The sequence below is a fragment of the Solea senegalensis genome, linkage group LG16 (genome assembly GCF_019176455.1).
Source record: "Solea senegalensis isolate Sse05_10M linkage group LG16, IFAPA_SoseM_1, whole genome shotgun sequence".
Classification (NCBI taxonomy): domain Eukaryota; kingdom Metazoa; phylum Chordata; class Actinopteri; order Pleuronectiformes; family Soleidae; genus Solea; species Solea senegalensis.
In genome coordinates this window covers 14691316-14702568 of record NC_058036.1, presented here as the reverse complement: position 1 = coordinate 14702568, position 11253 = coordinate 14691316, and the positions used below count along the sequence as shown (strand labels likewise).

Sequence of the window (11253 nt, the reverse complement as noted above, 5' to 3'; positions counted from 1 at the left end):
CAGTCGTGTCATATCCGTCTTCTCACAGTGAATTCGAGGCAGAGTAAAAACGTTATATGTGAAACCTCCTGAGCTCCAACGATGTCCAACACATGGGAGTGTAAAAAAACTTTCATATCAGCAGCATCACAGCGTTATGTAAATACAGTAAATGTGGGTGGGGGGAGGAAAAAAGAACAGTAAACGGTGTATTCAAGATTATTTTAATATTATTTATATGTATATTTTAGGCTTTAGAAATATAACTACCAGTGACAAAACTTCCACTGGAATAATGGTAGTTTGCGTAGGCCCCCATCAGATCAATTAATTACAATATACACAATATGATACAGAGCAGATTTGAATCTGAAATATTAAAATAAATGCTCAATAGATAAAGGTTTTAATTTTTTTTTTAAATCACTTTCTTCACCTACTGTATTAGCCATCTGTGAGTTCTGAGCACACCCAAAAATGTAAAGCCATTTTCTTCTAATAAACTAATTTAAGTGCAAACGATTTTTTTTTCCTCCTTAAAAAGACTATGATTGCAGCATCAAGCTTAATAGATTGAGATTTCAAAACTGAGGATGTTAAAGCCCAGTGCAACAAGGCAGTCCTCAATCCTATGTTTTGTTCCATTAGTTATAAAAAAAAACAAAAACAAACAACAACATAACTAATAACTAAATCAGTGCAAAGTCATCGACGGGGAGATTCTACTCAAGAGACGACAGATCGGAGGGTGAAAGTGGATGGATGCAAACATTCTCAGATGCTCATGCGCTTGGTCGCAAAAAAGATAGTTCACTCAAAATCCACATTTTAGTCAGTTAAGCCCCTTTTCCACCTATGGTCCCAGCTCGCATCGGCACAGCACGGTCTAGGTTGGTTTTCCACTACAAAATAATACCTACTCATCGTGGGCGGAGTCATCACTGCATGAAACTGCCGTGACTTTGTTTCAAACGCGACACACAAAGTGACTTGTAAAGCAGTTGTTTTCAGTGTAACTCAATCATTAGAATCAGTTAATTAAAACTATTTGTTCAGTATTTCCTCCACGAGCGGAGCACAGACTCCATCCAAACATTCACTGGACTGAAATGCTGCGGCAGTGACAGCTCGCCGGTTGTGATCAGCAGTGTGGTCGCTAAATACACCACACTCCTATGTTAAATATTGAGATTTTAAAACATTTCCCTGGTAATTGTTGTGAGATTAAGCCACATTTTTAGGATTGTTAAGTCTTTTTAACTGACCTAAAGTTCGGCACGATTCTTGTGTCGGATGTCTCTTCCTGTGACGGCACTCTGACCAATCAGTGGCCGGCAGTCTGGCGACGTCACAGGCAAAAAAGTACCTGTACCAGGTACTATGCCAGTGGAAACACAACTTAACCGCGCCGAGTCGAGCCGAGCTGGTTGAAACACACCATAACTCTGAGCCACAAATGGTCCACATCACAAGCCTAACATGGGAGAGAAAGAGATAATGAATATTAAATGAACTATCCCTTTTATTTCAAGCCACAATTGTCTGGTTTGCATCTAACAAAGCCAAGCCCTAATTCCAAATGGGAAAACAGTCTGATGAGATCTGACATGACAGAATTGTTAAAAAAAAAAAAAATCTAAAATGTGTTAAAACTCCATAGAACAACAGTACAGAGCGCACCAACAGTCCACAAACGCACCACTTTTTTTCCTTACTTCATTCTTCTGAGTCAAGTGAGCGAGTAACGAAAGACAACCGAAAAAGGGGGGAAAGGAAAGGAGGAAGGGAAGGGTGTGAAAGAAAAAAAGGGAAAAACTTGCAATGCTTGCAGGGTGAAGAGCAGCATCAGACTCTGGGTTGCAGGGTTCTTTAGCAGCAGAAATATTGAGGCTATACTACTGTTCCACTGGGAGAGCTGGCTTGGTTTTGGGATGACAATAAACCCTGAAAAAAGGAAAACAAGGAGATTTGCATTGGGAAAGTTCACACACACACACACACAGTAGCAAAAAAAATAAATAAATAAATGAAGCAACAAATAGCTCATTAAAAACTTTGCCTTCCAGCCTCGTCTTTCCTCATCCCGCTCCCTTGCACTTGATTAAAAGCCTGTGCACAGCAGTCAGAGTGGGTGCCGAGTGTACAGTGCGAGACTAATGCGGCCTCTGAGAGGTTTGCTCGATCAAGGCACTTCTCATGTACCGGACCTTTACTTCTCTTCCAAAAAGTCTCTTTCAATTAGCAATTGGACATTGTGAGGTCATTTTCAAGGGCACTCTAACTTCATTATTTGTAGGGCTGCAATGATGAAGGAATTAATCCATGATTAATCGACAACTAAATTAACTTCCAACTATCTCACAATCGAGTAATCTGACTGTTTTGTTTTTCTTAAAACGGAATAACTTTGGTTTGTCCGAAAGCTTTATGGAACAAACACGTAACGATTAATCAACATCGAAAATAACCATTAGCTGCAGTTAATTGTATAATTTGACCCAAAAGAAACCTACAACTTGGTATCCTGGTATTGTTCGGGTTCTAATTTTTCACTTCCTTTGCTGAATGCACCCAAGCCTCTGTGGATATCTGACTGATCAGTCAACGACTAACCCATTGTTCCAATATGTAGACAATTATATGCCTTATTCGTGCAAAATCTCTCAACACACAGACATAAGCACACAGTATACAGAGGGGAATAGACATATTCAGCTGAAAGCACGTGAGAAACTGCAGAGATTCTTTGGACAAAGCGATCACTTGCATTAAAGCTGAAACATGAGCGTGTATGCAAATGGGTCCTTGGCTACGCTTCTTTGCATTGTGGAATGACTGTGATGGACCAATGAAAAAACTTCATATGGATTAACATTTTCACTCACGTCTCAACAGGAAGTTTTTCTTCTTATCACAATATATTAAATAACCAGACTGTAATTTCATTGTAACATTGGTTATATTTGAAGGTTAACAGGCCTTTGACTAGAAAGCAATAAACATTATGTCTGATATGTCGTTCGACTGCAAGGCAGAGGTTTACATTTCAACTATAAAAAGCTAAAAATACTCCAAATCTCCACAGTTTAAGCTTTCAGAGATTGATGTTAAAGCCTGTCACCTGATTTTGGGACGGTTTAGATCGATAAACAGTGTTATCACTTCTTATTCCCCCACATTTTCCTACATTTAAAAAGAACTTACCACTTTGCCTGGCCTTGCCCATGTGCAAATAAATCCCTCCTGACAAGCAGTCACTAAACAGTCCTCTAAAAATATGAGTACAGTCAGTCTCTCGTGTGCTATCTTTTTACAGATGAGGGGCTCGAGTAGGGGCACGTCCTCCATGCGCGGGCACAGCAGAGTACCCAGAGTCTTTGCAGGGTCTGTTTTGGTTTTTGTCAGCAGGTTGAGCTTGTCGCTGCTCTTACTGCTGATGTGGCCCATGCTGTGGTTCCGTTTGTGGTCCTTCTCGTGGTGGCGCTCTTTTCTGTCGTGGAGTGACAGTGTGGCAAACTTACTCACACCTGTGGCGATGGCACTGTCCATAATTCCACTGCCGATTCCTCCACCGCTGCTGGCCTTGTTGGTATTGTTTGCCGTCGCTGTGGTGGCAGCAGAATGGGGTAGGCTGTTGGAGCGTGGTAATGAAGTGGAGAGAGAGTTAATGCCAGGAGTATTGGCACCACTGTTATTTCCGTTAGTAGCATTACTAGAGGTGTTAGTGATTATTGTAGCACCCGCAGGGGGGCTGGTAGCGTTCATCACGTTCGTATGTGTCCGTGTCCGTGAGAGTGGAAGATGAGGGAAAAGGATATCCTCAGTGAGGTCCCATAAGCACAGCTGAGTGTCCTGACCCACTGAGCCAAACCGGTAAGTCACACTAACAGGCCGGCTGTCCGTGGAGTTGCGCTTGGAAAGTCGCGATTGAGTACTGTTGGCCCGGTCTCTTCCAAAATGGAGCATCTGATCCTGGAAGTCCTCATCGCTGCCACTGAACTCCATTGGGTCACTCTCTTCCATGCTGGTGGTGTAATGATCAAATGCCACTACACTCACCCAAGACTTGTGCCCATGACCTCGGGCAATGACTCTACAGTCCAAGAATGACCAAACAGTCACAAGATCGTCCTCTCCACCAGCAACTATGTACTTCCCATCAGGGCTCCAGCAAACACACAACAAGCCACCAAAGTAGCTCTTCATGGTGCCATGAAGCTCAACAGCATCAAAGTTGAAGACCCGTAGGAAGCCATCTTGGCTAACGCAGGCTAAGAATTTCCCATCTGGAGAGAAGGCAAACTCGTTCAGAGCACCCTCACCTACTGTCCATTTGAGGAGAGGGTTCCGCGTGGATTTACTCTTACAAGTGTGCACAGAATAGTTCTCTCCCTGTTTGAGCAGCTGGTAGTGTGGTGCTGTGGTGCCACAGGTATGCTCCACGTTGTACAGGTACATATTCCCACTGGCATGAGATACCAGAAACAGGCTCTCGGAGCCTGGCACCCATTTCACGCATGTTACCCTGGACTTGTCTATCAGTCTCTGTCAGGAGAGAGTGAAAGTTGAAGTTTCAGAAGAAGACAGCGAGGGAGAGCGAGAGGAGGGAGAAAGGAAAGCAACGTCAGTACAGTGTCATCAGAAAATACTAATAATTTCACCGTCAGTGCTGTGCTCGTGTTTTAGGCCACTTGGCAAAATTAATCCACTTACACTCAAAGACCTAAAACAAAAAATGCAAATGTCCTATTACTGCAACAATCAGACTTCTACTGACCTCAACCACCAATCTGTGAAAAATGCTGAACACAAAACTCTTCTGATCGACCACTTCTTTATCAACACCTACCTCCTCATTGAAGAGCTTGCTCGTCTCCTTCTTGATTGGGTCAATGAGCTGTACCTGCCCCGCTGAGAAACCCACCAGCAGGGACACGCTCTCTGCCGTTGCTGTGAGGTGGTTGAAGTCATGACAGGTGGGCTGTGTTCCTTTGTAGATGCGCTTGTCTATAGGCTTGCTCAGGTCAGCGGCCTGACAAGAAAAAGCATAACAAACACATGAGGTTGAGGCAAGTGTCATAATCTTCTAATACCAAAAACTAGGTGATGCACTAGGTTACATGACAAGGGCGGACTGTGGGTTAAACCGATCATAACACATGTAGTTTATGCTAAAAACTGATAATGTGTCTTAATTTAATTGATTTGGAAGTTTTTTTTTTACATCTAACGTTCAATTTCCATTACAAAAGCTATATGAACAAACTTAGGTATAGTGGTTTACTTTTTTCCTCTATCGATGGGTGGATGCTAGGTATCATAGAATATGATTTACAACTTGTTTTTAAAATGAAAAAAAGGATAACTTGTTAATAATTAACAGCTAGCACCACTGGTAGAACGGAAAAAATCTTTTGAGTGTTAAGATGATGATTCAGTGGTTTCCCCTGAAATGGTGTGACAGTGAGTTGTTTGAAATTATACACAAGCAAAAACATGAATAACTAACCTTAACTAAACTGATCATGTTCTTGCTCTGGCAGAATAATTTCAGAGAAATCCAATTGTCAGCTGTACTGAAACTGTAAGATAATGTATTTTTGAATAGGATGTGATATTGATCAATTCATTTTATATTCAACATAAATTGTCAGGACTAACAAGACTAGACAAGACCATACTATTTATGTTAGTTCAGGATTACCGCCAGTGAGTCTATTGCTGTTTTACACTGAAATTAGATTACACATGACAAGCACATGTCTCTGAATCAGCTGCTTCCAGTCAACCTATGATTGTCATCCAGCTTAGCAAAAACTGTGTTTGTAGTGGAAGAATAAAGAGAGCTTCTTTGTGATTTAAAAAAATATATAGCATGTGCCATAATAGGACACACTACACAATACCACTAACACATTGTATACAATTGTATCGTGATAAGTGAGGTGTATGGTTCCAACTCTTTCCTACTTTCTGTTTCGTATTAATACGATTGTGGGCCTGTAGTGTTATTAAACTATCAGTCTTCCAGACATGAAATTGTATTTTTGGCTCATCTGTAGCGGAGCAGAGCAGAAGCGGGTGAGATCTACAGAGACCATTGTTCCGAGCTTGTCCATCATTCATTGCACTCAGCTTGCTGCCTCTACAGATCTAGTACAGGGAAAATGGCAGCCACTATTGTTAGTGGTGACAGTACGTATGAAGGAGAGAGATGAAGAGTTTTCGATTCAAGATTCATAGATTGTGGATGTTTCAGCAGCTTTTAAATCGATGTGAGTAAGCATACTCTGTGTCATTACCAAGAAAAGGGTAATGGACAAAAAAAAAACAGACACTGCCAGACTGTGCTGAACTTACACATCAAGAGATGTGAGTAATATGCACTCGGTTATTTTCCATTCTGTGCTGTGCCAACTCGGTGGAGAGAATTTCAAGCACGTGTGGTAACAGCGGAGACAATATAAAGTTTATTAGCAGAAACATTAGACAAAATGTATGTGACAAGTGAATAAACACCTATTATGTTTTACTATTCTTAGGCTATTCATTTCAGGAATCTTGTCAGCCTGTGACACAAGAGTGGACCATGTTTCAGAGCTCCCCCTCCATGTCTCAATGTAGGCTTTCAGGGGAGCTTGTGTACTATACAGGGAAGCCAAGCTCCCCAATAATTTGAACCATGGTAATATGCGAGTCCACTCTGCAAATTACCCCATAAAGATAAGAGAAGATGCATGGAAAGAAATTCCAGCTAAGCCAAAAGACTATAAATAAAGTGATACATTAACAAAGATCTACAGCTAATGGAGTAATGAAAGTAGGATTAAGAGTTATATAAACACACTACGCTCCACAAGTGTAAAATCCCATTATGAACACAAGTAATAAAAAGGGACAAAAGCTTAAGTTACGGAAACCTAAATTAATCACAAAAAAACTTTTTTTCCACGGTATTAACATATTGCGAGATTTTGATATTGTTACATCCCTCTATGAAAGTATAGGGAGCCCTCAATGACGCTTATTCCTTGTGACCATTTCCAATAAACAATCAGCTGTGACTTGATCAAGTCAGTATCCAAACACGTCGCCAAAACTACGACAGGAGTATCACTACAATAAAGGATGACGGCAGCAGTTAGCCTGCAGGACGAAAGGACTGTCCGCGGACTCAATCGGCAAACTTGAGTCGGTCCTTTAACCTGTCAGTCAAAGGGCGTCGACAGGTGTGAGGGGTGGCAACGTATAAGTGTCAATAAGCACCATTACAGCATCTAATTCAGCCCTGACAACTTAAACCACATGAAAACATTAACTTCATTTTAACAATCGTAACGAAAACCCACCATTCAGCAAAAGTACGACAGTGTGACGGGTTGTGAGCGGAATTTAGCCCCTGGCTCTCGGTGTAGCTGCTCACTAGCTAACGTTAGCCAGTATCGATAGCAAGCTAAATGGTAGCCTAGCTACATCATAGCATCAAGCTAACTAGCTGCCAGCTAATTTGAAAGTCAAGCACCTGCTGGAGTTTTTCAAAAGCCGACAACTCAAACCTCCAAATACAACAACAGATGAAACTACTGTGGCGTAATTTAACATGTCGCATCGCAACTTTCCGTTGACATTAGCTGCGTTAGCACGCTACCTTTCGAACGCCTTTGTAGATGTAGAAGTAGAGCTCACGGCCCACATTGAAACAGATCCTGTCGCCGTTGCCCGACTGATCGTTGACGTTCACGAAGGAGACCTTGACGGGGTTGGAGCCTTGTGAGTTGAAAGGCACCCGGTTAGGACGGCTGTATTCGGAGTGAGTGAGGAGTTTGTAGACGCCTTCCCGAGTGGTGAACTGAGTTTTAATTTCGTTCATCTCCTTCCCTCCTCCCTCCGCCGCCATCTTTGAATTTAACATTCATCCCTTTCCCCCAGGCCGGATCTTACGCACGGAGGGTAGCGAGCGAGCGGCGGAGCGAACATTCCTGCTCTCCCGTTCCCCCCAACGGTTCAGCGGGGAACTGGGGCAGGAGAAGAAGGCAGTAAAACTTCAACTGTCCCAGCTTTAAACTTAAAAAACAACAACAGTACAATAATATGGATATTAAGTATTAAGGTGGTATTCAGATTTAGAAAAGTCCAGGTAGAGGAACATTAACATTTCCTCTGTATAATATCTTGTGTCTTAGGATTCAACGCAATGGATTAAATGTGTATGTATTGTATTGGGGTGATTATAAAGTAGTACTGCAATAACAAAAATGTATTTAAATGCACTATTAGTCAGAGGTGGGAAGTAATGAATTACATTTACTGTAATTGAGTAGGTTTTTTGTATACTTGTACTTTTTAAAGTCATTTTTAAAATGTGTAATTTTACTTTTACTGAAGTATATTTTTTTTCCGAAGAACTGTACTTCACTACGTTTTAAATCACATCAGTTACTGAGTAAAAAAAAGTTGAAAAAAAGTAAAATAATAGTACCTTTACTTTAATTTGTAAAGGTTTGTCTTCATTTGAGATGTGTGTCCCCTTATATTTTATTGATTATCTTTGAATTGAGTAAATTTTTATACCAGTACTTGTATTTGCACTTAAGCAACATTTTTTTAAAATAGTGGTACTTGAGTAGAATATTTCAGTACTTTCCACCAGTATAAAAAGCTGAAATAAAGCCCTGTTATTCGACTAATTATTAATTCGACTTTTATTTTGAAAGAAGAACCCAAACACCGGACATGTTATTTTGTTAAAAGGTAAGCGAGTCAAACTCGTGTCTTGTCAGCTGTCTGTCTGTCGTGCTCATCCTTTCACCTGTGTATTATCACATTCAAGTTATCGGTTTCCTGTTGGTGGTTAATTCACCTGCGAGTTTCTCTGCCTGCGAAACAACGACGACGTTATTTAAATATTTCCGCTTTCTTCGGCAGTTACACAGCACCGTTTAAATGCCATGTCAGGTAGGAGAAAACAACACTCACTCCCAAGTAAGTACAAGTATTTGTCGAAAAAAAAAATCAGATTTTTATATTTTTATTGAATGCATTTTGATACATTTTTGGAGTTTTGTTGACCCTTGAATGTGCGTATTTGCATTACTTTTGCACTACATGTGTTTCTTCATTTAGATCACAGTGACAGACGAATACCCAACAACGTGGACCAACTTGCTTTCAAATACATGGTGGGAACAGTTCACTTAAATCAGCTGAGCGTGATCTACTTCAGAAGTTCTCAAATGTTCTCTGAAAAGGATAAAAATATACATCTATTGGAATGATTTCACCACCAAATTATTTGATTAGTAAGTAATCTATGGCACCATTCAGGTCAGTCAATGTTAAGAGGACAGAGTCTAAAAGAAATGTATCCGAATGTAAAATTATTTAGTTAAAAGGCTTTAAAAATCCTACTTAATGTATTCTCTCTCTTACAACTAAAAGGACGGTATACATGATTGATTTTCAAGGATAATTTAGAAACCTTTTGTGAAACCCCCAGGTTTCCCAGACACCCATTTGAGAACCACTGATCTAAATCTCTTGAATTTAACCTCTGCCTCGCGTGCACACATGGCTTTGGACTGTAGTGACCTGTGCTTTCTGTCAGGAGATGTGTAAAGTGGACTCCAGCACCGATAGTGACTCAGAAACTAGTCCCAGATGGTCGGACACCAGCACCATGGTATTATGGCTTTTTATCTTATTTTGAAAGATTCCATTTTAAAGGCCTACATGCCCATTATCTCACAGCAAAAATAAAAGGACTATCTTGTTGTAAAAATGGCTGAATTCCTCTTTTAACAGGGCTGTGTGAGCAGCAGCGCACCAGAGTGTGGGACACTACGTCGAACTCTGCCTCTGAGGCCTGCAGCACGGCATGGCTGCACTTCTTTGGTAACTGTCGTCCTCTCACTAATCACATCCTTCCTATGTGTTCATGCATATAACTATAACGCGTGCTCGTAATATTCCAGTTTTTGGACCCGTACGATGGGAGCTCTGAGGATTCAGATGAGTCAGACGCAGACGGTGTCTCCAGGAGATGGAGGCAGCAGGGACGAGCGGGAGGATGTCGATTTTCGAGCCGCAGCAGGAGATTCATCCTCCACCAACCAGCGTCTGCTGCCCTCAGAGAAGCGATGATGAAAAGAGATCCTGTAACAGAGCAGCAACATCCTCTCGATGTGCAGATGAAATGTGGGAGTGACTCTGAGCTGTGGGTCTGTGAGATCGACACTCTGCCCTCATCCCACAGTGACCAGAATGCTCGTGGAGATCATGCAGTGGAAAAGAGGAGTCATTCGACCACACACGCCCAAATCGTGAAGATGGAGTTGCAATTTGACGACTCAGGCTTGCACACGACCAGATCTTCCACACCCCACACTGCCGGACCTCTCACCCCAGTGGGAGGGAGCTCGGCGTGGATGCTGGATAGCTCCTCTGAGAGATCTCCCAGCCCGTGTAACCTCCGATCTCTTTCCAAGAGAAAGTTTGGGCTCCCTGGAGCAGAAGTGGTCGAACTAGGGCAAAGAAAGAGGCAGTGTGTCGTCAACATGGAGCAGGAAGATGAGGCAGCAGACTCTGCATCTGAACCCTGTTAGAGCCACTTGTCCAAGGGCTGACACAAATGATTTAAGGTGGAAAGAAATACTGTAAATAGTTTAAAATGCACTTTGGTTTGATTGTTTTTGATGCACTTTGAATGTCTCACAAACTGTGTCGATCACCTTAAAACCTCCCTCAGTAAACTCACTCCCATGATAAATAAATAAAAACAAACAAACATAGAGCTACAAGTCATTTTGCATTCGTGAAAGGCAAAAATTCAGATTAAATCGGATTATTTTGTAGCAATCACAGCCAGAGCATTCAGCCAGAGACATCTGCAGAAATCTGATTTGAATTAAATTTAAAAATAAATGTGGTTTGAATCAGATTTGGAGTTTGTTTTTCTTGATGTCCTAATAATTTTTAATCTTGCTGCCTGAACAAGAGGGTTGAGCCCGTCTTGACTTTGGCATCTGCAGCTCATGTCCTCCTCATATTCAGCAGATTTCATCACTGTTTTTTTCAACACAATTTTTTTTTAAGGGGGTGGGTGGGTTTGTCTTACTGGAAAATACATGTATTCCGTTAGTTTTCTTGCAGAAAGACTATTGTCATATAAATTTTTGCTTACAGTGTAAATTCCTCCTGCGTATAAACACACAAAAAAATGTGCTATCAAACACAAGAATGTTTAAAGACCCATTTGTCCTTATCTTTTTTCATTAT

The 11253-nt window shown here is 41.3% G+C and overlaps 2 protein-coding genes across 7 annotated transcripts; one reads left to right on the top strand and one right to left on the bottom strand.

Annotated features, from left to right (window-relative positions):
• Window positions 1-189: 189 nt before the first annotated feature.
• Window positions 190-7916, bottom strand: wdr20a (WD repeat domain 20a). Of its 2 annotated transcripts, XM_044047969.1 has the most exons (4): window positions 7628-7914; window positions 4829-5011; window positions 3184-4524; window positions 190-1923 (listed from the first exon to the last, which is right to left on the bottom strand). In XM_044047969.1, exons 1-4 carry the CDS (start codon window positions 7889-7891, stop codon window positions 1870-1872), a joined length of 1842 nt encoding a protein of 613 aa, XP_043903904.1. In that variant the 5' UTR covers window positions 7892-7914; the 3' UTR covers window positions 190-1869. The 2 variants fall into 2 exon arrangements, with proteins under 2 accessions (XP_043903904.1, XP_043903905.1); XM_044047970.1 differs by lacking the exon at window positions 3184-4524 and having other exon boundaries at window positions 7628-7916.
• An 823-nt stretch (window positions 7917-8739) lies between these two features.
• On the top strand, window positions 8740-10915 carry LOC122783268. Of its 5 annotated transcripts, none has more exons than XM_044047981.1 (5): window positions 8740-8934; window positions 9103-9158; window positions 9584-9658; window positions 9781-9870; window positions 9951-10915. In XM_044047981.1, exons 1-5 carry the CDS (start codon window positions 8928-8930, stop codon window positions 10578-10580), a joined length of 858 nt encoding a protein of 285 aa, XP_043903916.1. In that variant the 5' UTR covers window positions 8740-8927; the 3' UTR covers window positions 10581-10915. The 5 variants fall into 5 exon arrangements, with proteins under 5 accessions (XP_043903916.1, XP_043903915.1, XP_043903914.1 ...); XM_044047980.1 differs by having other exon boundaries at window positions 8740-8961; window positions 9587-9658; XM_044047979.1 differs by having other exon boundaries at window positions 8740-8961.
• Window positions 10916-11253: the final 338 nt, after the last annotated feature.